At 49.2% G+C, this 26076-nt stretch overlaps 3 protein-coding genes across 3 annotated transcripts; 1 reads left to right on the top strand and 2 right to left on the bottom strand.

The window, feature by feature from the left end:
- Positions 1 to 903: 903 nt before the first annotated feature.
- Positions 904 to 2687, top strand: LOC149360469 (zinc finger protein ZFPM1-like). The gene is made up of 2 exons (XM_089569292.1): positions 904 to 1020; positions 2268 to 2687. Exons 1-2 carry the CDS (start codon positions 904 to 906, stop codon positions 2685 to 2687), a joined length of 537 nt encoding a protein of 178 aa, XP_089425418.1.
- Positions 2688 to 9399: 6712 nt separating this feature from the next.
- LOC149360468 (uncharacterized) lies at positions 9400 to 14363 on the bottom strand. Its single transcript, XM_089569291.1, has 2 exons — positions 14247 to 14363; positions 9400 to 9899 (listed from the first exon to the last, which is right to left on the bottom strand). Exons 1-2 carry the CDS (start codon positions 14361 to 14363, stop codon positions 9483 to 9485), a joined length of 534 nt encoding a protein of 177 aa, XP_089425417.1. The 3' UTR covers positions 9400 to 9482.
- Positions 14364 to 17205: 2842 nt separating this feature from the next.
- Positions 17206 to 25030, bottom strand: LOC149360467 (zinc finger protein ZFPM1-like). Its single transcript, XM_089569290.1, has 2 exons — positions 24897 to 25030; positions 17206 to 17622 (listed from the first exon to the last, which is right to left on the bottom strand). Exons 1-2 carry the CDS (start codon positions 25005 to 25007, stop codon positions 17206 to 17208), a joined length of 528 nt encoding a protein of 175 aa, XP_089425416.1. The 5' UTR covers positions 25008 to 25030.
- Positions 25031 to 26076: the final 1046 nt, after the last annotated feature.

The following is a 26076-nucleotide window of genomic DNA, read 5'->3' as shown; positions in this document are numbered from 1 at the left end:
AAAGGAGACACTTCCCCTCACCTAATAGGAAATTAGACATTCATACTGGTGTGGCACCACAGGGACAGGGACAGAGACAGAGTGACAACAACACAGGTGCTCTCGCCCAATTTTCAACCCTTTTGAAATTAGACACCCCAGGTGCCGTCTCTTGGCGGCAGGTACAGACGAACACATTTCCAAACCTCCATAGACTACATCTCATACATTATACTCCTACACATGTCCCTGGTTCCAGGCCCGCCCTACACTCTTCCACATTTTCGTAGGAATTTGGGGCTAAACCAAACACTTTTCTTACTGGAAACACGTCTTTTGAGCGGTGGGAGACGCTGCTGACCAGCGATAACCTGGAGGACCAATGTGCCCTCATACAACAGGTCTGCAGTGCAGCTGAAGGCAGTGGAGCCCTGGAATGAGGACCACACCCATAAGTCCGCACAACTTCCCTTCTCTTTAATAAAGTTTTCCTCCTCCTCACCCTCTATTTTTTCATTACCAAGCCATCGCTCGCACTTCAGCTTTCTCGCCCCATTCACAGAGACGTCCGAGCGTTTGCTGCACATTGCGAGCTTTCACATCAACCTATGCAACGGTAACAGCGAAACTCATAAAATGACTAACCTCTCTTGATGACTTACAAAGAACATTTTTATTCAAATTAATAATACAGACAAAGGACGCTGCCCAAGAAAGCGTGAAACTGGCGTTTATTTTCTGCTTCTTAAATTTCCTTGCCTCTTCGATTGTGCATCTTCTTCCTTTGTCGTAGTTCTGCCTCATGCCGCATCGTTCTTTCACGTGCGCTCTCTGACCGTTGGAAGCCATAGCCGTCACGTCTCCACCTGCACAGCTCTTGAGTGTCACATCCGCTCTGCTACAACGAGGCCAGGGTAGGGAATCATGGACCGGGAGGACGTCGTGTCACTGCTCACGGTCAACGTTCCGTCACTGGCCGAGCTGGCAGCGCAGCAGTGCACGTCGAGTGACAGCATGGACTCAGACGCTTCGCCAGCAACGGTAAATACTCCGCCTCCTTTTATTCTCGCAGGTCATTCTTGTAGTAGCGATGACCAATGCTAGCTGTCGTTAGTACGCTTAGGACAGGACAGGAATCGCCGCATAATCGGCCAAGGAACAGAAGGCTACGACCGGATCTTGAACACTGATGAGTGCGGCTCGCTCTGCGGTGAGATCGCTTTTTAAAGCATAGTGTGGTGCCTGGGATCTCTATGCAAAGGTTTCTCCCTGCGGTACGTACTGCTGAACCCGTTAGTGAGTCACCACTCCGCGTGTACAAGAGAGAGAAATGCGCAAAAAAGAAATAGTACAATGTCCCGCTGCACCAATCTTGTGATCAGTTGGCCTGTATCTGAACCGATGCTTGTTCGATGCGTATCAATGTGTGCATAGCCCGTGAATTTTGCTAGGTTCCAATAACCTCGACCTCTATGCTGACCACAATAAAAAGTAAACTAAAATCACGTGTTTTTGCTGCGTCGCCAACTAACGCTTCAAGTTGGTTGAGCTCTACCTTAGGCCGTGATTACGTTTTGTTGATTGTCGCTTTGTCTTTGCTCCTTTTGGCCATAGAGCCTGGCGTAAGCTGATTACACGCACGCGACCAATTTAGATGGGTGAATAAGTTCAGCAGCAGCAGTTTCTAGCACAGGTTGGTTGCTACAAACCTGTTGTGCCGCTTCTTTTATGGTTAAGAGGAAGGCCCGTGAGAAGTGCGATGCGGATGAAACCAATGACTTGCAGGGTTGTTTTCTGAGAGATCTTGTTTAACATATGAGGAATAAAAAATATGGCACCATAGGCCTGGCAGTGCAAAGCGTGCCTCGGCATGAAAGGCTTTGGAGGCCCGGGCACGAATCCGGCCATGCGGCAACAAAATTGTACTGATTTTGATTCTGAAGTGATTAAGACGAAGGTTAATACTGCCCGTTCTTGCATAAAATATAAAGACCAAGTGGCATCGGATGCCTCGTTTGCTTCAGCGTCGCAGGTACGCAGTTGACCAGCAAAGTATTAAAAAAAACATTTGAAACAGTTTAGATATTAGAAACAGCGCAACTGGACTGATACAGGACTCTTGATCTTGGGTCACAAAGAGCTAAAGTCCGTACCAAACTTGTGACAGATCTACTTGTGCAAACCGGCGCTCTTTGAGATTTACTTGCTGTTTTTTGAACTGGGGTAGTTTGTTTTGAGGGACTACTACGGGACATGTTTTTCAATTTGTCGCTTTCCTTTCCTCCCAGCGCCGTCATGTCTCGGAGCAGCGAAGGCGACTGCGGGTGATCCGGCCCCAGGGCGAGGCTTCAGTCCACCACTGCCGTGAATGTCAGCTGCAGTTCCGGGACCCCAGCAGGCTGGTAGCCCACCATGTCTACAAGCATCAATCCCCGGGCACCGCCGAGCGGGGCAAAAAGATGCCGTGTCCCATCTGCAAGCAACGGTGCAAGTCCCAGAGGACCATGGCTGCCCACCTCGGGACCCACCTCGGCGAGCGCCTGTGCAGGAAGTGCGGCGCTGAATTCGCCAGCGCCGGCGCTGCCGCGATGCACCAACTCTTCCACCGCACCGCCGGCAACTTCGTGTGCGAACAATGCGCGGTGACATTTGTGCGACAGAGTGATCTGAACGCGCATAATCGGGTGCGGCACGCACAAACACATTAGCCAACGACACCGCGGTAGTAGTGCCTGCGGTGTGGAGAATACTGACGCCGACTGCCAATGCCACTCCCCGCTAGGAAGTGAAACACTGCGCTCGAACGAGCAGTTAAGCAATTTGGAAGCCTCAAGGAGCACTCATTTAACGGTGGTCTTCACATGCTTGTATTTAGCGTCCTATGAGCCGAGAAAATGCATTTGTGGCTGTGTTGAAAAATTGGAGTGAAATAAAATTGTGCTTTATTCTTGAATCGAAATGTTAGTCATGGAATGTAGGTGAGGACCCGTTAGTGTAGGCATTGTACAGATCGAGGTGTGTTAGAGGGCGTACTTTTGTTCACCTCGCCTGTGCAAGTGTTATAGCAGGTCTGGAGTGTTAGGGATAGACTCAACCTGGAGTTGATATGCCAGGCCGAGCTGAGGGTGTCACGTAGGAATAGGCTGTTGACTTTGCGAAGCACTTTCCTGGACTAGCATGGTCTAAGGAAGCTGTTCATTGAATAAAAGACTGCAGCTATTACCGCATGCCGTGGCTAACGGAGAGAACCCTGCGATGTAAACAGGCGACATATGCGTACTGATGGACATCGGTGCCATTTGATACCTCTCTAATAGCAATAAAATTTGAGCTCAACTCTCAAAGAAATCTTTGTACGTAGCGAGAAGTGACCGCACCATTTCGATAACGGAGTACAGTTTCCTTTTGTGTATTCTTAGTGCTTCGAAATCGGCAAGAGAAGTTCAAACAACGTGACAATGGGGATTGGCTCAGCGATACATCATAGGCCTTTTTCGCCACACATTTTCACAGGTAATAAATGATAAGGACTCACTCGCTGTTAGTGACCTTACGTGAACAATCGATGGAACCTCAAACACTGCCGTGAATCTGTTGGCCACTGCCCACTGCGCCCCACCTTCTCTTCGGGTGTTCCGGCCCTATGGAGCTCTGCACACGCGATCTCATTCTCGTAACCATCCCTCCTGTGACCAAACTTTATGCATTTGCGGCACTCCAGAGGTTTCGAAATGTGTGGCTGGCAGGCGGTCACTTTCCTCAGACCCCAACTTCAACTCAGCGCCGCCCAGAGGCATATTCTTCCCAAGCTATTTACCAACACCTTTTTCATCCCAGCTCATCTGCACCTCTTTCACATGCCGTCTGACCCCTCCAACCCAAAATGTCCCTCACGCTACGCTGGAGAACTGTCTCTTTCAGTGCACAGCAGACCACCAAACTCCTTTCTCACCCCTCCCCCCCTTCACACCCCCAGCTGTCCAGGACCTTTCGAGCTCTCTTTTGCTCTTTAATGTGGTGATTTTCGTTCTGTCTCTTGAAAATAATCTAATGCGCCTTGATTTTCCATGAAAGGAAATGCAAAGTACAACGACACTTAGTTCGCTATAGCTACGCCAATACTGGTCCTGCTAAGTTGTCAGTCTTTATTGCGAGGCTCGGCTTCCGCAGATGGCACCATTTGATGCCTTATTACTTAGTGCAATAAAAACTGGTAATTTCATTCCACGAAGCTCGATGATATGTTACGCACTCAACCCAAGGCAACTGCATAGAGGACGTCTATTGAGACAAAGTGCTTGAGGGGGTCCGCTCTCACGTTCTTAATTTCACTGAGGCCTCGCGTTGCACAGATTTCTTGCAAATAAATCGCTTTAATTTGGGAGATAAAAGCGCAAGAGGCACAAGACTGTATTGGCTAGGACTCGCTGCATCGTCCTGAAGAGCAGCGATAGCTCTTCAGGACGGTGCTGCCACCGGTACAGTCCTCTTGGATTCCGGCTGGGGACATTTTCTGCGTCACCGTTACTGTCATCATTGCTGGAGTATAGCAGGGTGCCGCCGCTGTCTGGATCACTTGGGATGCTTTTCTGAATCCTCTAGAAATAAGCTGTGCATGGCGCCGAAGTGGTCGACCGCCCGAAACGATTCGCTTCCGTTGGCGTCGGCCGGGTAACGGCGTCCCGTCAATTCGTACGACGATGACCAGAAAAAAAAAAACTGGCAGCGGTGACCAACAGAGACTCCGGAACCGGGGAGGCAAGGGGAGTGATCGGCTCCCCCCCTCAACATTATGATTGTAGCGCTCAAAACGGTAGGAGGGCAATAATGTTAGAGACTGGCTTACCTTATTTCCGGCTTAGCGTAATTTAAACCTATTTGAACAATCTTAATTGCGCATCCACCAAAAGATGTTGAACAATAGATCCAACTTCATCGGTGTGATTACCTGAACTCGGAATATGCACACGTGTTTTCGAATCTGGTCGGATCACTCCTCGCCTGCACGGCTTCAAGATCATCTCGTTTAATTTTTCGAGAACACCAACTAGGCACACAGTTCTTAAATTCTGCCCATACCTTTTTTTTTTTCTCGGTAGGCAGCTGCAACTGTGGAATTTCGGCTGACTTCTCTGGATCAGGGTCCACTCCGTCTCTACCAACAACGTGGCCTAAGAACGGCCGCTACTCGTAGGCGAAGGGGCACTTCTCGAGCTTCAGTGTGAGTGAAGAGAGTCCGATTGCCCCAAGTACTGTTTTCAGCCTATACAGGTGGTACTAGCAGTTTGCAGCGTCACTGCAGTTTGCAGCGTAGCCGCCGCGGTGGCTCAGTGGTTATGGTCCTCGGCTGCTGACCCGAAAGACGCGGGTTCGATCCCGGCCGCGGCGGTCGAATTTCGATGGAGGCGAAATGCTAGCGGCCCGTGTACTGTGCGATGTCAGTGCACGTTAAAGAACCCCAGGTGGTCGAAATTTCCGGAGCCCTTCACTACGGCGTCTCTCATAGCCTGAGTCGCTTTGGGACGTTAAACCCCCATAAAACCAAACCAATCTTCTAGTTTTGCGATCGTGACGGCCACTCGGTGGCCTCGGTTGATGTCACGGGCTAGAAGAAAACGAAGCGGGCGGGATTACGAAGTGGCACGGGCTCTTATACTTGCAAACTGCACTTAAGTTTTTGTCTCTCTCCAAACTTCCGGAAACTCTCTATTGAATCGTTAATTCCCTTACGTTTTTTGTTCCGCGCGCAGTGAGGGAGGTCCGTTTTGTCTGGTACCTGGCTATTCGTGTGTCTATTTTAACGAGGTGGCCGATTCATTGACAAGTTCAGCTCTAAGCGCCCCTGTGATCTATCCCGTACCTCACCTCATTCGGTTCGAGACTTCCCGTTTCCAGCGGCTCCAACATATCTCAGCCAGCTTGGGTGATCCGTTGCTTAGTATTGTGGATTTTCAGCACTTAAATTACCCACGGAGTGTCCGATGGTGTAAATTAAGGCTTTGTGAGGTCTCAATCACGCGCTTCTTCGATGCAGAATTCCCCACCTAAATATCTACTTATGCAGATGCGGGTTCGCTACGACTAATCTTTGTTACTCATGAGGAGAAGTTGAAATAATAGAACATTGTCCCCTCTCTTGCCGGTGGTCGCATTTCAGAGAAAGCAATACTTAGAGGTCCCTCTTTCGAGGTTAGGACTCCCTTTGTCTCTACCGGTGCTTCTCTCGTTCGGAGCGAGCTTTAAGGGTCTCGCGTTAAGTAGTGCTTGCGGCTACCTTCATGATTCATCATCATCATCATCATCATCAGCCTGACTACGCCCACTACAGGGCAAATGCCTCTCCCATGTCTCTCCAATTAACCCTGTTCAAGGTTTGTTCAAGGAAGGTTCTATGAACAAACCATAATGATTACATTATTGCAACTGGTTCGTTACCTTGTTAACTATACCTGAAATTCTGCCGCATGCCCAAAAAGTGTATTTTATTCTATTCCTGGTACTATATAAATTTTTTTCGTCGATTAATATTTTTCTTCTAGTTTTAGTCATTCCACTCTTCTACTTCGCTGTCTCAAGCCTTTTTTCCCGCACAAATATTTCCTTGGCATTCGCCACCGTACCTTGGCGAATCCGGCCGCGTGGGTATGTGCCATCTTTATTGAGGTAAACAACAACAACAACAACGAAGTGGCATGGGAAGGAGCGGTCGCGCTAGGCCAGCAGAAATTAAAAAATCGCATCACCATCCATCATGTCCCCCTGTGCTCATCGGCTTGCTGTTATGTAACATTATAGACTTCTTTGAAACTAGATACCTGCTACCCGGTGGTCAACGTGGGGTTCAACAATTGTTTGGTGCAGCAACGCATTGAACTGGATTTGCACTTGACACTTTTAGTAAATGCCAGCAACCCAGTCAGTGCCTTAATTTTTCAGAACCTTTGAACACGCTGCTTGGCTATTCTATAGCCTATTGCGCGAACTGGATACAATTCTGAATAACGCCCAATCCTTTAGCTTAATTTCTGATTTCCCGTCACATCGGTCGCAGTTTCTACGCTTTAACTCCCAGCTCTTTCGCTGCTGAAGTAATTTCGAAGGTACGCCAGGCTCAATCCTTGACTCTTTACTATTTTCGCTTGAAATCACTTACTTCAGCACATAGCCTCTACGATCCGTCTCTACGCCGATGATTGGCTTGAGCCTCAAAGACAAAACTTCCGGCTATCACGACCATAGCTTTGACTATCTCCTTAAAGTTCTGCGCCTGTGTAACGCTTGGCAGATGAACGTCAGTCTCAGCAACGTAGTTACGAATTTTAAAAGCCACTTGTCCCGTTCCTAAATTGATACGTTGATTGATACATTGATAATCAAATTGAAATCTACTGTAAATTGAAGTCTACTGTTTGCGCAACGGAAAACTGATTCCTTAAACATCGTCCAGTTACTGTTCCCTCATCCTGCCTGGTACTGTTGTACACAGTATTAGCAACTAGGATCCATTACGGTCTCAACATTTAAAAGTAACTACTGATGTAATCATTTTAAAATGTATATCTTCTGTAGCTCATACTGTTGAGTTTTTAAACCTATATATGGTACCATTCGCTTATTAAAATTACTGAAAACTTAGTAGCGATAACATTTGAAGTACACTGCGATTTTACTACGCGTTTTCATTCCTCTCCCCTGCAGTATTAGCTCCCGAAAAGGACGGCAGTATATTAAATAATTTCTTGAGGTCTCCTTTCAGGGATTTCCTCTAAATTACTATGTCCAATATTTCCCTCTCGACTTGTTCAACTATGTGCAGGGCGCTGGTAATGAGACTCGTTACACTGTCCTTGCGTGCTCTTTGTTCCAGCTTTCCTGGACAGCACCAACTAGCGCCATCTTTTGACCGCCAGTAGCAACACCACATAACTGAATAAGGACATTCTAACTTGTAATTCTGAGAAAAAAAAAAAAGACAGTGTGGCGAGATTCTGCGCGAACAGGATCAATATCATGACCGGCTCTTGCTCACCGCTTCAAAATGTGACCAATAAAATGCTTCCTGCGCTCACAATGACTAGTTCCGACGACCGATCAATGGGATGTATACCTAATATTAGAAATTCCTGCCGTAATTTCAAGTTCAGCGTCATACGGCACTTGGTTACCACGCACGCTAAAAGTTTTCGTGAAGATTTCTTTGGCTTAAGTTCTATTGGATAGGCGAAAACTTTTTTTTTTTTAATAGACAGTTTTAGGAGCGACGTACGGTAAACATGCTTGCTATTCAAGCACAGAAACTCGTTACCGTATTAGCCGTACGGCTGTTCGGTTGTGCTAAAACTCAGAAACAACAGTGCGAAGGATTGTAGGACAGTAGACGACAATGCAGCACCTGTCTGGCGATTTTCTTTGTTTGTCGGGAACCCGGTGATCAGCTTCCAGTAGTCGTACGGGGCCCAAGCTGCCGCAGCAGCCGCAAGAGTCCTGGACTAGTGACTCCATCCATGAAGGCTCCCTAAGACACTATGAGCCATGCATAAATGTCTCTCTCCCTCTCTTTCTCGCTTCATCTGTCGTCCTTCACGCCGTACAAAAAAATCGTTTTAACACGTGCACAGGGCTTTGACCATAAATAAGCGGTTGCTCTCACCGAACAGTTTGCGCGGCAGGACAGGGGTTGGAAACTCCGGTTAATTTCGATTTCAAATACTTCAGTGCTCCTGGCGACTGGAGGTGAACTGATAAGCTTAAAATTTAATGCTTCCTGCCCACGCACGTACCGCGATAAGTCCACGGCCGAATTGTCCATGTGACCGAGATACGGAGCCGCTCTTTTTATCGACGGCGGTGGTTCAAATCCCGCTCCGGGATGAAGTTTTTCTTTCCGCTGGATACCATTGTCACGATGACGGTAAGACGCTCTAGTTTGATTCCTTCCGGACGACTATGGCAGGAATTGGCGCTGACGTCTGTTTTGCTGGACAATGGTCTGCGTGAAAGTTTCCGTTCCCTGTGCAAGGTCCCATGCATAGCCGCTTTGGTATCACTATAGCAACGCCCGCTTTTCGCGTGCGCTGCCGTCAGCTCCATGTTGGCTCCGTGCAGTGCAATTTACTGCACGGAGCCAACATGAAGCCAATTTGCAGGAGAACCCTGTCGTTTGAATAACAAGTTTCTCGCTGTTGTGCAAACACAAATGAATTTCAGAAAAGCACGAAGTTTCTGTAACACTGAGAAAAGCAAAACAATTTCTTTTCTTTCCTTTCAAACAGACAAAGAGCCAAGTTCGCCCGGTGACAGAGGGCTACAGTGCAGTGATCCTACGGCGAGGTGGTGGAAGCCGGGATTTTGCGAACTACATCAAATGGGCTTCGCAAAGGACGATGCCAGCGCGGACCTTCGGCTCCGAGCTGCGAGTTCGTCAGCGACTGGTCCCGTTGTCAAGCCAGTGCTCTGGAGGCTGACCGCCGCTGCCCACTGACCACTTGAGGCGGCTTCGTTGACTAGACTCCATGTGCATGCTGCGTCCGACTGTGGGCATTCAGACTGCTTTGCCGCGCGAATGCCATCCCGCAGAGCCGGCACGAGAAGTCTCCGCCGGTGCGATGGAAGAGCTTGTGAGCAGAAGCAGCACCGGCACTGGCGAACTCGGCGCCACACTTTCGGCACGCTCGCTCGCCCAGGTGCGTCCCCAGGTGGGCGGCCATGGTGTTTCGAGAGCGGCATCGCTGCTGGCACATGGGGCAGGGCAGCTTCCGTCTCCGCTCGGTGCTTTGGAACTGGTGCTTGTAGACATGGTGCGCAAGAAGTTTACTAGGATCCCGAAAAAGAATCTGACACTCGCGGCAGTAATGCACTGTATCTGGGCCAGCTGGCCGAATCGCCCGCAGACGCCTCCGCTGCTCCGAGGTCTCAGGACACTGCACGGAGATGGAACGGGTTGGTCGCCACTTGCGTTTAGATGCCACGTTATATCATCATCATTAGCCTGACTACACCCACTGCAGGGCAAAGCCCTCCCCCATGTCTCTCCAAATTAACTCTGTCCTTTGCCAGTTGCGGCCACTGTATCCCCGAAAACTTCTTAATCTCATCCGCTCACCTAACTTTCTGCCGTCCCCTGCTACGTTTGCCTTCTCTTGGAATCCACTCCGTTACCCTTAAGGACCGGCGGTTATTTTGCCTTCGCATTACATGTCCTGCCCAAGCCCACTTCTTCCTCTTGATTTCAACTAGGGTATCATTAACCCGCGTTTGTTTCCTCACCCACTCAGCCGTCTTCCGATCTCTTAACGTTACACCTATAATTTTTCTTTCGATAGCTCGCTGCGTGGTCCTTAACTTAAGCGGAACCGTCTTTGTTAGCCTCCACGTTTCTGCCCCATAGGTGAGTACTGGTAAGATACAGCTGTTGTATACTTTTCTCTTGAGGGATATTGGCAAACTGCCATTCGTGATCTGAGAGACCCTGCCATATCCGCTCCACCCCGTTCATATTCTTCTAGTTATTTCCCTCTGATGATCCGGATCTGCGGTCACTACCTGCCCTAAGTAGACATATTCTCTTACTACTTCCAGCACCTCGCTACCAACAGCGAACTGCTGTTCCCCTGCTAGGTTGTTGAACATTACTTTGGTTTTCTGCATGTTAATTTTTAGCCCCACCATTCTGCTTTGACTGTCTAACTCATTGATCATGCTTTGCAGTTCATGTCCTGAGTGACTCAGCAAGGCAATGTCATCACCGAATCGCAAATTACTCAGGAATTCTCCATTAACTCTTGCCACTCACGTCATGTGCCACTCACCAAGCGGTACGGTTAGTACACCCAGAAAGGCCACAAAGTCGCATAAATTGACTCGAGTAGAGAAGCATTATCTGTGACATGGAAATGCACTCCAGTACGACACAACGATAAGTTGTTTTCAGTAGAAAGGACCTTCTGCTTTATTCCGCGGCACGAGTTCAAGAATGTGACCGCAAGTATCTCGGGAAAGTTGCGCTTTTACAGATTTTAAACCCATGCGGACATTTCGCTGCGGAGTTTTTTACTTGGTCTGCCGTGCGTCTTAAATTTCTGAGAACGTAGATGGTTGTAAGTCTACTTTGTTTTCTTTATCGCGGACGGTCAAGAAGCTCATGCACAAGACTGCCATTGCAATGAGGTTACTAAAGAGCGTCACCAACAGGATAGGTGGCATGAGGGAGGAGAGCCTGATACGACTCGTGCACTCCGTCTTATGTCACATAACCTACGTACTGGAAAATTGCAGCGCAGCGCTAACAAGGACGAGACGAGAAGGACGCAAACACAAGCGCTGCAGCGCTTGTGTTTGCGTCCTTCTCGTCTCGTCCTTGTTACTGCTGCGCTGCAATTTTCTAGTATGCAGAACCAACTAGCCAGTCACTATGTTTTAAGCAAATAACGTAGGTGACCGCCTTTCACACCTGGCACAAGGCGGAGAACAACAAAATAGATGTTATAAGCAGGGCATATAAAAAGGCGCTGGGACTGCCAGACTCGACCAGCACAGAGATCCTGCTACAACTGGGAATCCGTAACACGCTGGACGAACTTGCAGAGGTCCAGCACATATCGCAATTAAAAAGACTAACGGCCACCGAATCTGGACGATACCTACTCGAGCGGCTTGGCATCGGCTACCGCCAACACAGCGAAAAGGAAATAATCCCGCGGAACGTCAGGGACGGTATCCAAGTAGCCCCAGTCCCGCGAAACGTATACCCGACGTCTAAGAAAAGCAGAAGACAGGCTGCGAGTCTACGGAAAAGCGAGGAAAGAGCGCTTCGTGGACGCTGCCAATATAGAGAAGATCGACGATACGCGGTTACAGTCTTCGACGCTGCCGGAACGCTTGTCCACACCGCCAGCGTTAAGTCCCGACACGCCGAAGTGACCGAGAGAATAGCCATCGCACTTCTCATATCTGATCACGATTGTGGGGTCGTTGTCAGACACGCGCACGGCCATAAAGAATTACGCCCAGGGATAATATCCGTAGAAACCTGCCGAGTAATCAAGAACCTGCAACGCTCACCGGACAACAAGGTCGAGCTAGTTTGGTTCCCCGCACACATGGGGGACGTCTCTCCGCACCTCACCAACCTCAACGAGTTCGTTCACTCCACCGCACGAGGTCTCTCAAACCGTGCCAGAGAGAGTCATGGTGAAGACGGGGAGAGACAGGCTGACGAGCTTCAATGACTTAACCAAAGTTTTCTACCTGACCCGCCAGACCTTCCCTCTGCCTTGCAACAAGCCATTCAGGGCTCGGGCAGTCACCTGGAGGCAATTACAAACAAACACGTACTCCAACCCACTGCAATACAACAGGACCTACACCGAAATATATGATACCAACACGTGTAAGGTCTGCAAGACAGGCGTAGCCACACTTAAACACATACTCTGGAAGTGTAAGGCACAACTAACCGTTCTTAATACCGAAATCCTCTCGTCAAAATGGTCCGCCGCTCTGCGCAGCTCCAGCCTCAACGACGAACTCTAGGCCGTCCACAAGGCCCTCGAGACGGCGTCGAGACAAGATCTCGGCGTCCCCACGTGGGAGACCTGGGCCCGGTCGCGCTATAACCCTCCCGGACACTCAATAAAGTTATCACTCACTCACTCATCCATTGTTGAGAACAAATGATTCGCAAGGGAATCTCGAGCACATACTTCGGCCCGGCAGGCCTTTTTCGCAGTAATTTTCGAGCAGCGTATTTGGATTTTTCTTGAGATTAAAGCACGGCTATCACTTAGAGCAAAGCGTTGAATTTTACTGCAGCCTTTAATTAAACTCCCATATTGGCATTAAGTTACTCATTAGACTTACAAGCGCGGCTAATTTTCTGGCGGTGGCCGAATTCGCAAATCATGCAGACGACGCTTTTTTTAGAGCCAGAGATGTTAAAAACTCAGAGAAGGGCTGGTGAAAAAAAAAATTAACAAAAACTAGACCAGAAAAACAGACGTGAACACATCATATGCAAACAGTTAAAACAAACCTAAACGGCCGGGGTTAGGTGTTTCAGGGAAGACTAAGAAATTCTCGAAAATAGGTTTTTGGAGATGCAAATATGGCTTTTTGAGCACACAGCATTGCCAGTGTTGGCACTATCAGAAAACAGGTATTCGTTTTAAGTAGTAAGCTGGTTAACTCATTTTTAATAATTCACTTTTTAATTACAGTTAGGCGTCTGGTTGCAATTAAAGATGTGTAGCCGGTCGCTATTAATAGCCATATCAATTTTTAGAATTTAGAAAAAGCGATTACCCTCGGCGCTGCGGCTTCACAAAATTTGACTTTTTTGACCAGTCACGCGCACTGGAAAGGTTGCTTTGCCTACATGCTTTTTGGGAGCGCATGTATTTTGGCACGATGTAAAAAATTGTCTCGAGCTAAAGCCCCGAGGATAATCGTGTTTTACAAATTCTAGAAACTGATACGGCTACTACTAACGACCGGCTACAAATCTAATTGCAACTAGGCGCTAACTCTGATAGATAAAAAGATAACTATTAAAAATCAGTCAACTAGCGTACTACTTTAAGCGATTCAGCGTTTTTATGGTGTCCGCCAGCACTAGTAATACTATGGCGCAAAAGCCGCATTTACACCGAAAAAATCTATTTTTTAAAACTACTTAAAGTCTTCCCTGAAACACCTGGTATATGCAAAGAAAAGTGCTGTGAGCATTGCACCTTATTATTAAACTTAGCATGACGGAACGGTCATTTCGGTCTGGCTAATTTCACAAGCGTTTCTCAGGCCCACACTTCGTTTGGTTAATACAGGCGTGCATAACTCTAACTAAAGTTTGCGGAAAAGAAGGAGACGGGTTAGGGAATTTCTCTTTTGTCGTATCGCTGGGAAAAGGACCGCAGGTATTCAACGCGCTGAGCTTCGTATTGAGTAGCGCCCTGTTGACAAAAAAAGTTGCGGCCCTTGTTATTTATATAGCTGGGGTCATATATGTTAATGGTTCTTTTTTAACTCCTTCCATCAACCACCGGCAGCTGCCGCCTGTTAGAGGAGGAGTAATATCCAGAAAACGGAGTGAAAATTGCGTACAGTGACCGGACACCGGAGTCGGCCATTTTACCGCGAAAGCGGTACTAGTGTCACAGCGCGAAAATGCCGGCGCCTGCCAGCACTCTCGGAAAGTGAAGCCACCCCCCCCCCCCCCCTCCTTCCGGAAGCCCCCACCCCCGCCCCCCTAGGTACGGGGACTGGCGACTTACCGCTTCCGAAGACGTGTCGGAGTCGTCGCTCTCCGTCAATGACCATCGCCATTTTTCCAGTTCAGCCCGCGGAGGGAGGCCGACCGTGAGCAGCGACACGACGGCGTTCCGGTCCATGGTTCCCGACCCTGTGTCCCCCGCGGAGGCAGCCCGAAGGAGCGCTGGCGATGGAGGCGCAGCGGCTATGGCCTCCGGTGGTCAGACGGCGCGCGTGAGCCCCGGGGGCGTGAGGCGAGAGCGTGCTGAAGAAAGAAGATGGCACGGGAAGCAAACAAAACGCGAGAAGAAAACTTAATGAAGGTGAAAATTGCCATACTAAGTAGTAAGCATGGAAGTGAGTGAAAATTGAAGCGGCTAAGTACCAGGCGGTGCTGCGTTAGCTTTTGAATTTCTGCTTTGTTTCTGGCGCGCTTCAAGGCAGTGTTATCGGTCCTTTCTTGTTTATGACATGCATGAAGCATTTACCCGTTGTCAAATCTTCTTCCCTGCGACTTTTTTCGGACGACTGCATCATTTACCACTCTATTAGTCCACGGGTGACCACCTTGCTCTCCAAAGTGACCTGTACCTCATTTCAGACTGGTGTGATACATATGGTAAATGACGCTTAACTCGATCGAATGCAAGGTTATCTCTTTCATTTGCAAGTCTATTGATTCTAACTTCTCGTATCACATAGACAGCACTGTAGTGTCTCGGGAATCGTCATACAAGTATTTAGGTATTCATCTCATGCATAATCTTTCATGGGCTACACGCATTCACATTTGCGCCAAAGCCTCCTGATCGATAGGGTACCTGCGTCGGGACTTGCGAAACTCTCCTTACAGCGTAAAAAAACTGGCGTAGCTAGCAATCGTACGATCACAACTAGAATTCGCACCACCTACATGCTCCCCATATCAAAACTATCTAATCAGCATCTTAGAATCAGTCCAATATAGAGACGCTCATTTCATTACATCTAACGACGGTGCCCACAATAGCATAGGAACAAATTGATACCGGCCTTGAGGCTTTAGACATAAGTTGTTCCATCTCTATTTTAGGCTTATTTCATTAATATCTTTAGAGTGCCAGTCCATCTCCATTAGCACTCGAAGCGTCTTCCCGCATTTCACACCGCCTACATAATCAGTAGAGCATAAAACGCATACACGTGAAACTCGAGCCTTTAATTCATCGGCACTTCCACGAGCCTCACTTCCTTGGAAGGATCTTCTTGACAGAACTGCATGCATCTGCAACCAGCAACTATTCCGGGATCAGCTACCCAAACATCTTCTCAAAAGGCATCGCAACTTTCTATCTTTGTTCTTCGGTATCACAGCATCTTTTTCTTTGTTCGTTGTTGCGTTTTGTTTAGGTTTTCTGTGCGTCGTACAACTTTTACGCTTACTAACGCTTCGAATATGACTATTGGATTTCTTGCTTAGATGTCCGGCATGCATGCTACTACTAAGTACCTTGAACCTATGTGCATTTTCTCTTTACTTTTTCTTTAGCACCTCATGTTGTATTTAGTTTCTTTTGCACATATGTCGTTCTTAGTCCCCTTACTCAATGCCTTTGTGGGCCCTGTAAGGTATTATGAATAAATAAATAAATGATTTGTTCAGAAATTAACAAACATCAGATTTCAAATAATGCAACATCCATCTTATACTCACCTGATTTAGCTCCCAGTGACCATCATTTGCTTCCGAATCTCAAGACAGTCATTTTTCTGCCTGTGAAGACGTCATAGCTGCAAAAACGGATGGTTTGACGCACAACCACTGCCCTCTTTGTTGAAGGGCCACCACAAGTTGCAAGGACCGATGCGAAAAGTTAATTCACCTTCGAAGGGAAGATGCTGAATAAGTGGAGGGTTTCAATCCTGTACCATTAATTTTTCTCAGTAAAGCTCGAGACTTATGCGCATTCCCTGGTATGCGAAAGGCACCAGGTTTTAAGAATGAACTTAAGCGTAAAGGCGTCATGGGGCTTCTTTGTTCGCGCGTTAAGAGAAGCTTCGAACTGCTTCAAGAACCCAGCTGCTACCACGTGACTGATCCTTGCTGCAGGTGACAGTGTTAGAAAGCTAAACAGCTAGACTCACTGGATAACTTATCCAGTGGCTCTAGTAGAGCTTGAGGTGAATGCGCAGCTTCACGTGGCGGGACAGGGATTAGCCCATTCAGGACCGGCAATTAAGCCTCCAAAGTGAGGCCAACTACCTGTTAACTGCAATGGGGGCGGCTAGCTTAGCTCCGATCCTGGGAAATGTGGCTCGCTCTGCGCAGAGGGAGCGCGACTATTCCTTTTGTCGAAAGCAGGCTGACGTCATCAAGGCTGACAGCGGTGACGAGGAGGACGTTGCAAGGCAGCCCGCAGTACCTATCAGCTGTGCAGACGATATAACGTCAAGTGGGACTATTTCGATTCGGTGAGGGACTGTTTAATGCCCTCATATTAATAAACGCCGTTGAGGACGATGGCCTTGACCACTATATCGTTTCGTATTCATAGGCTTTTTACCGTGAAAAAATCTTTTCACTGAAGAAACAGTTCGCTATGGATTCGCCACATACACGCCTAACAGCTGTATTTCCTATGATTACTCTCCTGGCTGGATGGCTTCAAATCGTGATACTTCCTCTTCTCTAATAGTTGAACAGAAATAAGGCTGCTTAAATAAGAGCACATTCCGCGGTCCGACAGCCCGTCGCTCGCTACAGCGTGAGAACAAATTCGTTACTCTAGAAGCAACCACTCTTTCCGGTTCCAGAGATTATGCCATGATGTTACAGCTAGACAGTGGAGTTCAGTTGGGGTTCCAAAGAACTACTTCAAATGAACATATTCAAGCTTCTGAGAACGCCAATGTTTATTCGAGACAACAGGGCGCTCGATGTCCAGTCTGCCCTTGCGGACTCCCTCTAAGCTTCCCACTGGACACACCAACCGGCGACGCTGGCTAAAACGGTTGTGCGTGCTCTACCCAATGATGCGAGTTGAGATCGCTTTTCCGCACGAATAATTTCTCGCAGAGTTCGCACACGAAGTTCCCAGCTGTGCGGTGGAAGCGCTCGTGGGCTGCGGCAGTGGCAGCGCTGGCGAACTCAGCGCCGCACTTCTTGCAAAGCCGCTCGCCCAGGTGCGTCCCCAGATGCGCGGCCATGGTACCCCGGGACTTGCACCGCTGCTGGCAGACGGGACACGGCAGCTTCTTGCCCCGTTCGGCGCTTCCGAACTGATGCTTGTACACATGGTGGACTACAAGCTTGCTGGGATCCCGGAACTGCAGCTTGCATTCACGGCAGTGTGGCAGCGCAACCTCGCCCATCGACCGCATCACCCGCAGTCGCCTCCGCTTCTCCGATACTTGGCGACACTGCGTGCAATCAGGAAGTGGGCTTAGCAAAGCATGCTCACTGGCTAGTTGCGAGAATTCTAGAAAACTATGAAGGATTGCGCGAACTAGACGACACGACAGAGAATCTGGGCAGAGTTCGTCTGGTTTGCGCAAAGCTTCACAGCTTTCTGAATGAGGGTTGGTCACACAGCGTTACTGGGTGTAGCACGCTGACTCTGCAACTCATCAGGAGATGAGCCGGTGGCTAGCCACGACAGGTGCGTCGGTGATAAATGTTTTGTTCGCACCGAAAAGAATACGAAAGCCAGAGAGGATGTTCGATCATATGGGTTTAAAGAAGTGCAGAAACTTGAGGTTTGATATGAGGCGTTGAGAATGGCACACGTCGAAACTGCAGTCAGTGGAAGAGAGTGATGGTTCATACCGAAAGCTCTACTTCGCGACCAAAGCAGCAAAAGCCGCGCCATCGCTGAAGCCTCGACCTGGAATAAACAAATACACTAGGGAAATTTTGCCGCGACTGGGATTCTCGCTGCCCAGTGCGCAAGAGCACTATGTTATCGCCGAAGCCGAAAACGCCTAGTGTTAAACTGCAACATGTTGTTGTTGTTGTTGTAGCCTTAGACAGAATGGCACATACCCACACTGGGGGATCGGCCAAGAATCGGGAGGTAAAGGTTGGTATTCACCTGTACGTAGTAAAGGCAAAGGAAAAACACACGGGAGAGGAACACTGGGGGAGTCTACCACAAGAAGGGCAGGGAGAGGATGAAAAAAATAATAATCATAATATATATATATATATAAGTTTGGATTGGAACATACTCTTGCGCTGCTCATTGCACACCGTCGTCTTCATCAACTTCCATCTGCGCCCCGCTGCGGTGGCTCAGTGGTTAAGGCGTTCGGCTGCTGACCCGAAAGACAGGGGTTTGATCCCGGCTGCGGTGGCTGAATTTCGATGAAGGGAAAATTCTAGAGGCCCGTGTACTGTGCGATGTCAGTGCACGTTAAAGAACCCGAGGTGGCCGAAATTTCCGGAGCTCTTCACTACGGCATCCCTCATAACCTGAGTCGTTTTGGGACGTTAAACCCCAATAAACCAATAAACCAAACCAATCAACTTCCACCTGCGGCGCGAACAGGTAACAACTCCTTAACCTCGATCAGACCTTGTCCTGAGTCTAATATTGTCGCCACACGTGCCGACAACCCAGCGAGGCAAAACCATGAGCCAATTCGGCTAAACACACGATTTAGCACGTCTTTCCCGTTTGAGGTTTATGGGGGTTTAACGTCCCAAAGAAACTCAATCTATGTGGGAAGCCGTAGTTTCTTTAACACGGGGTTCTTTAACGTGCACTGACGTCACGCATTACACAGGCCCCTAGAATTTATCCTCTAATGAAATCCGACCACCGCGGCCGGAGTCCAAACCGCGCCTTTCGGGTCAGCAGCCGAGCGCCCGAACCACTGAGCCACCGCGGCGGCTACTCGGTTTAGCTAAGTCAAAACCTTACCATGTTTTTGCATTCGTTACTGGAATTCCGTATTATTTTTCACTAGAAGCGCGACAAAATACACAGGCGCGTACATGATGTTTCTGGCAGGCTGCGGCTGTTCCTACGCTCTCAAGTATCGTGAATGAGCCATTAGACAGTTGTTTTCTTGATTAACTGTGCATAGAGCAGGTATTTAGCAACAACATACAACGGATACCTCACAACTGTATTGTTTTTATTCTATTCTACCCTCACAATTTTACTTTTTCCTATTCGTTTTTTCGTAAAAAATATAGCCCCACTAACCTTTTAAGAGCGTGAGCTCTTGCTACTTGCGTTTGTCATGGACGCGTCTGTCTGCAATGAAGGTCAAATTGACCAAAACAGTGACCACGTGACACACTATATCCTATAGCAACAGTGGGAGCGTAGCGCCTCCATTGATACCCATACTTTCAATCCGTTATAGTATATGTGCCATTATAGTGGCCATCGAAGTGGGACTCCCCCCCCCCCCCCTCCCCCCGGGGACAACCGTTTTCATAAAATTTGGCGGGCACCCCTTTGGCATAGACTGCTCGAAGTGGTGGTATCAAATGACTTGGCATGTTCCTGAGGATGAAATTACTAATTGAGACGAAGCCAAAAACATGTGTGAGATTCGCAATGACGACCTTTCCGCCCCCAAACCGTGCATTCCGAGGACCTTCAGACGGCCATTACAGGCGAAGCTTTTGTCGAAGGGGGTTCCGGATGGTGTCAAACGATTTGTCGTGTTGCGATGCACACGTTAATGAAATTTATTAACTGATATAACGAGGAAATACACCGCATATAGCCAAGGTGGTGGTAAATCACAATACTAGTGCAAAATTCTGGGGTAAATGGAGCTGAATGTCTCTTGAAGGGATGCTTGGATGTGGTCTTCAGCACGTTGAAGAACCCCAGGTGGACCAAATTTCCGGAGCCCTTCACTACGGCGTCCCTCATAGCCTGAGTTGCTTTGGGATGTTAAACCCCAATAAACCAAACCAAACCAAACCATGTTTGCTGAGCGCACAAATGTCAACACTTGAAGCTCCCGTAGCTAACGCTCTTCGGACACGGAGGCAGTGTTGGCTGAAAATTTTAAAGCGACAGCTTCACTACGCCAGCCACTTTGCCTCGTCGAGCGTGGTCGCACCTCGGCCGTATGCCCGTGGCTGCAGCGGACACCCGTCATCCGTTTGTAGAAGTAGTGGGAATGAAAGAAGAAACAGAAAATAGGGGCCGTAATGAAGAAAATCAATTTGAGGAAAAGAAATTACGCAGTAACTGTTTCGCATATCTAGGTGGACACCCGTCATCCGTTTGATGACGTCAGAGATAACCCAAGTAAATCATCATCAGCATTACATTGGCTTCTAGCTCGCTAATTAATGGTGCAGTAACTATCTGTCATCTCGGTGAACACCCGAATTGTACCGTACAAGAAGGAAGGAAGTGGGAGTGAAGGAAGAAAGAGGGGCCGTACTGAAGAAAATGAAAATTATATTTGAGGAAAGGAAATTCCGCAGTAACTCTCTCGCATATCTCAGTGGACACCCGTCATCCTTTTGTAGAGGAAGGGAGGAAGTGGGAGCGAAAGAAGAAAGAAAAATAAGGGCCGTTATGAAAAAAAATGAATTTAAGGAAAGGAAATTACTCAGTAACTGCAAATCCACGACCAGGGATGAAGATGAAGAAGGAACATCCAGCGAAACGCAGCGGCGAAAGACTGACTTTGCAATTCGACTGAGCGAGTTCTACTCGGCCACTGTCGCTATCGCGTCACTCCAGGTTTAACCAGAGCTAAACCACAGCCATTTTATGCGTAGCATATTGCAATCACTCAGTTCAGCCCTTGGGCGCGGCCGGGCAGCCACCAAACCACGTGACGTGACGTCACGTGGTTTGGTGACGTCACCAAACCACATAAAAAAGAAAGAAAAACAAACAAAAAACAAAACAGCAAAAAAAGAACAAAAAAAGAAAAGAAAAAGAAAACGACGGCTGAGCATGGTGGCGGTTGCCACCGCCCCGTTTCAAAGGGGGCGCTCCTATCCATCCATCCATATGTCACGGAGGAAAAGCTGCTGAGAAAATCGAGTGCTGCCAAGCAATACCTCGCGCAAAAAAGACCGCGCAATATGCAACGCATTCTTGGCTTAACCAAGCTAAGCCTGGGCATCATTTTTTTTTTTCATCACCTGGAGCGTATTCTCGCATAGTAGCGCATGCGAGCAGCCTTCCCAAGCCTTTGCCGATGCTGCGAAGCTTTTCAGTGATAGTAGCCTTCTACTACACTTCAGGGATTCCGGCCCTTGCACGACACTATCACATGGAGCCGGTGCGACCTCAGTCATTACGTAGACTGTTCTATTCGTTCACAGGAATAGAACGGTTGAATTTCTTTGGATGAGAAATTCTAGAGGCCCGTGTACTGTGCGATGTCAGTACACTTTAAAGAACACCAGGTGGTCGAAATTTCTGAAGCCCTTCACTACATCGTCCCTCATAGCCTCAGTCGCTTTGGGACGTTAAACTTCATAAATCAAACCAGAATAGTCTGTGTAGGTAAGGAAACGGTGCAGTAGCTGTCTCACACATCTCGGTGGACACCCGAACCGCGCCTTAAGGGAATAAAGGACGGAGTGAAAGAAGAAAGGAAGAGATGCCGTAGTGGGGGTCTCCGGAATAATGTTGACCACCTAAGGATCTTTAACGTGCGCTGACATCGCACAGCACACGGGCGCCTCTTGCGTTTAGCCTCCATCGAAATGCGGCCGCCGCGGTCGGGGTCGAACCCAGGTATTTCGGTTCAGTAGACGAGCGCCTTAACCACTGAGACACTGCGGCGGGTCATCCTGCTGTCTTCAGGCTGGCGTTCACTGCCCTTGATTGCGCGGCGCTGGCAGTGATTTGAGGGGAGGTTGACTCCATACTTATGTTTTAGGAAGAGGCAGTAGCGGGGTCTTGGGGGTTGGAGGTGTGGTTGGTTGTGGGTAGTGAATGAAGAAAATGATGCAGTTTGGTTTGGTTTGGTTTTATGGGGTTTAACGTCCCAAAGCGACTAAGGCTATGAGAGACGCCGTAGTGAAGGGCTCCGGAAATTTCGACCACGGACATCGCACAGCACACGGACCTCTAAATTTCTCCTCCAAAGAAATTCAACCGCCGCGGCCGGGATCGAACCCGCGTCTTTCGGGTCAGCAGCCGAGCACCATAACCACTGAGCCACCGCGGCGGCGCAAAAGTAGTAGAATGTTCGGGAATAATTCATACTACAAGAAGATAACCGCTGGTCCTTAAGGGTAACGGAGTGGATTCCAAGAGAAAGCAAACGTAGCAGGGGACGGCAGAAAGTTAGGTGGGCGGATGAGATTAAGAAGTTTGCGGTGATACAGTGGCGGCAACTGACAAAGGACAGGATCAATTGGAGAGACATGGGAGAGGCCTTTGCCCAGCAGTGGGTGTAGTCAGGCTGATGGTGATGATGACATAGCCCATAAGATCCTCAGGTGGTCGAAATTATTCGCAAGCCCTCCACTACGGCACCTCCTTCTTTCTTCCTTCTTTCACTCCCACTGTCCTCCTTCCCCTCTTGGCAGGGTTGAAAGAGGCAAGAGTCGATGATAAAATGCTGAGACACTGCCGCGGTGTCTCAGTGGTTAAGGCGCTCGTCTACTAAGCCAGAGTATCTGGGTTCGAACCCGACCGCGGCGGGCGTCTCTTCCGTTTCGCCTCCATCGAAACGCGGCGGCCGGTTTTCGATGGAGGCGAAACGGAAGAGGCGCCCGAGTGCTGTGAGTTGTCAGTGCGCGTTAAAGATCCCCAGGTGGTCGAAATTGTTCCGTAGACCTGCCGTCGCGGTGGCTCAGTGGTTACGGAGCTCGATTGTTGACCTGAAAGACGCAAGTTCGATCCCGTCCGCGGCGGTCGAATTTAGATGGACGCGAAATTCTAGAGGCCCGTGTAGAGTGCGATGTCAGTGCACGTTAATGAACCCTAGGTGGTCGAAATTTCCGGAGCCCTTCACTACGGCGTCCCTCATAAGCTGAGTTGTTTTGGAACGTCAAACCCCCATAAACTATAAACTATTATTCCGGAGACCTCAACTAGGGCACCTCTTTCTTGCTTTCTTTTTTCACTCTCTACTTTATCATTTCCCTTACGGCGAGGCTCGGGTGTCCACCAAGATATGTGAGACAGTCATTGCGTCATTTCCTTTCCTCAAAAAGGAATTTTCAATTTTAATTTCAGACCCGCCACGGTGGCTCCGTGGTTAAGGCGCTCGTCTACTGAGCCGGAGTACCCGCGTTCGAACCCTACCACGGTGGCCGTGTTTCAATGTAGGCGAATCGCAAAGGCACCCGTGTGCTGTGCGATGTCAGTGCACGGTAAAGATCCCCAGGTGGTCAAAATTATTCCGGAGACCTCCACTACGGCACTTCTCTTTTGTAGCGAGAGCTGCACTACGCTACCCTGCCGAGCATTTCGCCGTCAGCCAGGGTAGACAGTTCTGATCATGCGCGGCAACCGGAGAGGGGCAGTAGGTGAGCCGCGCGTGACGTCAGAGGTTCGCCGCCACGGCGGCACCGACTCCACCGCCGGCGCCGCGCTTGGCGTCACGTGAAAGAGCAGTTGTGCGCAGGCGCGGCAACTAGAAAGGTGCAGCTGGTGCGACGCGCGTGACGTCAGAGTATCGCCGCTGCCTCGGCCGCGCGTGACACACGTGGATGCCTCGTGCTATGTATACGCATAACTGCGCATGCGCAGCTGCGTGTATAAAGCGGAGGCGACACAGCAGCCAGCGTCAGACAGATGCCCTCGCTTCGGCGAGCGCGGCTTCGGCCGCTTATCTGTTTTTTGAGCCGCGTCCGCTCCGGCGGACGCAGTTGTTGCTGCGACGCGCGTCTTTTCTTTCCTTCTTCTCTTTCCTCTGATCTTTTAACCCTCCTCTATCTGCACGTGGCAGCGGTGGTGGCTTGGCTCGAGCCAGTAGGCAGGCCCGTGCATTTTTTCCCTTTTCATCCTTCTCTCAGTCACAACACAACAGCAGCAGCCAGCGTCTTCGCTTCGGCGGACGCGGTTGTTGCGACCCACGTATCTTATTTCACTCTTTCCTCTTATCTTTTAACTATCCTCTATCTGCCCGTGGCAGCGGTGGTGGCTCGGCATGAGACAGTCGGCAGGCCCTGCACATTCCTTTTCACCCTGCTCTCAGTCGCAACAACAACAACAACAACAACGCATCAACGGCCGTATCACAGTGGTTTCGCATGGGTGACGAGAAGGAGAGTTCGGCCGCTGCTCAGCGGCGGTATCGACAGGACAAGATAAAGCCCTCGCACCCAGAAGTTGTCGCCTGGCGCTTGGCCACTCTGCTTAGAAAGAATGAACGCGAAAAAACCAAGCGAGCAGCAGAGACGCCTGAACAGAGAGAAGAACGGCTTGTCAAGCGGAGACACTGGGATGCGGAGCCGAACAGGCGGTGTATAGCAGCTCAGATGCGGCAACATGCCTAACCAAGAGAAACTGCTAAATTTATTCTTTCACTCCCACCTTGCTCTCTTCCCTTGCGGCGCGATTGAGGTGTCCACCGAGAAGTGAGACAATTACTGCGCTATTTCGTTTCTTAAAGAAACAATTTTCCGGACAACCGCATAGCAACCAAGCTGTCCCGAACTAAATCCTCGAAAGACGACCACGGGATATACCATCGTCCTCATGTTAATCACCGACAGCACTGAAGAGAGAATTGGCATTTACCGTTTCGGAAGGAGTGTCCGATTCCATACTTTCCGACGATGAGTCCTGCTGCGCATCGGCCATCGGTGGGAGGCCGATCGTGACCAGTGACACGACGGTGTCTCGATCCATAGTTTCCCACTCTGGCTTCGTTGTGGGCCAGCAGAAAGACACCCAAGAGCTTGGAGGTGCGAAGGATGACTGCCAACGTTCGAGAAGCGCACGTGCACAAGCTTCGTGAGATGGGAGCTTGACAAAGGAAGATGACGATACCCAAAGTAAATAAAAGACGAAGCGGAAAGGAAATGTCCTGTTCCTTGGTTGGACCAGATTAATTTATCACTTAATCTCAGCAAGTGTGGCGTGCTGGTATTTCTGCCAGACACCCTTTCGTACACCTCGCTAGTCTACCGCTCCACCCCATTTCCACAGGTGGAGTCGGTTAAATAGCTACGTGTTTCTTACGACACAAGTTTGGACTGGCGTCAGCATATTAAGAATAATGTTATTAAAGGGAATGTGCTCTGGGCCGGTTGACACGAGTACGCAATAAAAACTGCCATGGGTCGCGACACGCTGCTGTTTCTCTATAAGGCTTATATAACACACACTCTGCCCCCGGTGCAGACAAAATCCCATACAAAACTCTCCAGAAGCTTCCCCCGAAGCCCACACATTTCTTCTTAATGTCATTAACGACACCTGAACCTCTGACACCCTGCCAGTGGACTGGACGTCGTCCCTGGTCTCATTCATACCGAAACAAAATAAACCCTCCAGCATCAATAACCTCCGTCCTATTTCCCTTGCCTCCTGCGCGGGCAAGCTCATGGAGCACACGGTGCTTGCCCGCCTCAAGCTTCCCATCTTCAGCCCACCGACTATCTTCTCCCCCTCACCCCCCTCATTGGCTTTCGCCGAGCACTATCAACCAAAGAAGTTTTCCTTCTCCTTCAACACACCTTCCTTAACACAAATGCTCCAGACGCTGCGAAGGTCAAAGCCTTAGTAATCGTTGACACACACAAGGCTTTCGACTACATATCACACGACCACATCCTCACCATAAAAGCTGACATGAAGTGCGGACACAGCGTGCACAATTACGTAAGAGCTTTCCTATCCCACCGCTCTGCCCGTATTCGCTATCTCGACAAACTGTCTCACCACATCCTGCTCACTTGTGGCACTCCACAGGGTG

The sequence above is a fragment of the Amblyomma mixtum genome, chromosome 2 (genome assembly GCF_055824585.1).
Source record: "Amblyomma mixtum isolate Tamu chromosome 2, ASM5582458v1, whole genome shotgun sequence".
Classification (NCBI taxonomy): Eukaryota; Metazoa; Arthropoda; class Arachnida; order Ixodida; family Ixodidae; genus Amblyomma; species Amblyomma mixtum.
This window is presented reverse-complemented; position numbering and strand designations above follow the sequence as displayed.

Bases quoted from the DNA above. Each gene is read 5' to 3' on its own strand.
- LOC149360469 (XM_089569292.1), top strand. From the start codon at position 904: ATGGACCGGGAGGACGTCGTGTCACTGCTCACGGTCAACGTTCCGTCA. The intron at 1,021-2,267 runs GTAAATACTCCG...CTTTCCTCCCAG, and splicing joins CAGACGCTTCGCCAGCAACG to CGCCGTCATGTCTCGGAGCA.
- LOC149360468 (XM_089569291.1), bottom strand. From the start codon at position 14,363: ATGGACCGGAACGCCGTCGTGTCGCTGCTCACGGTCGGCCTCCCTCCG. The intron at 9,900-14,246 runs GTAAGTCGCCAG...ATCTCCGTGCAG, and splicing joins CCGACACGTCTTCGGAAGCG to TGTCCTGAGACCTCGGAGCA.
- LOC149360467 (XM_089569290.1), bottom strand. From the start codon at position 25,007: ATGGATCGAGACACCGTCGTGTCACTGGTCACGATCGGCCTCCCACCG. The intron at 17,623-24,896 runs GTAAATGCCAAT...GATTGCACGCAG, and splicing joins CGGACACTCCTTCCGAAACG to TGTCGCCAAGTATCGGAGAA.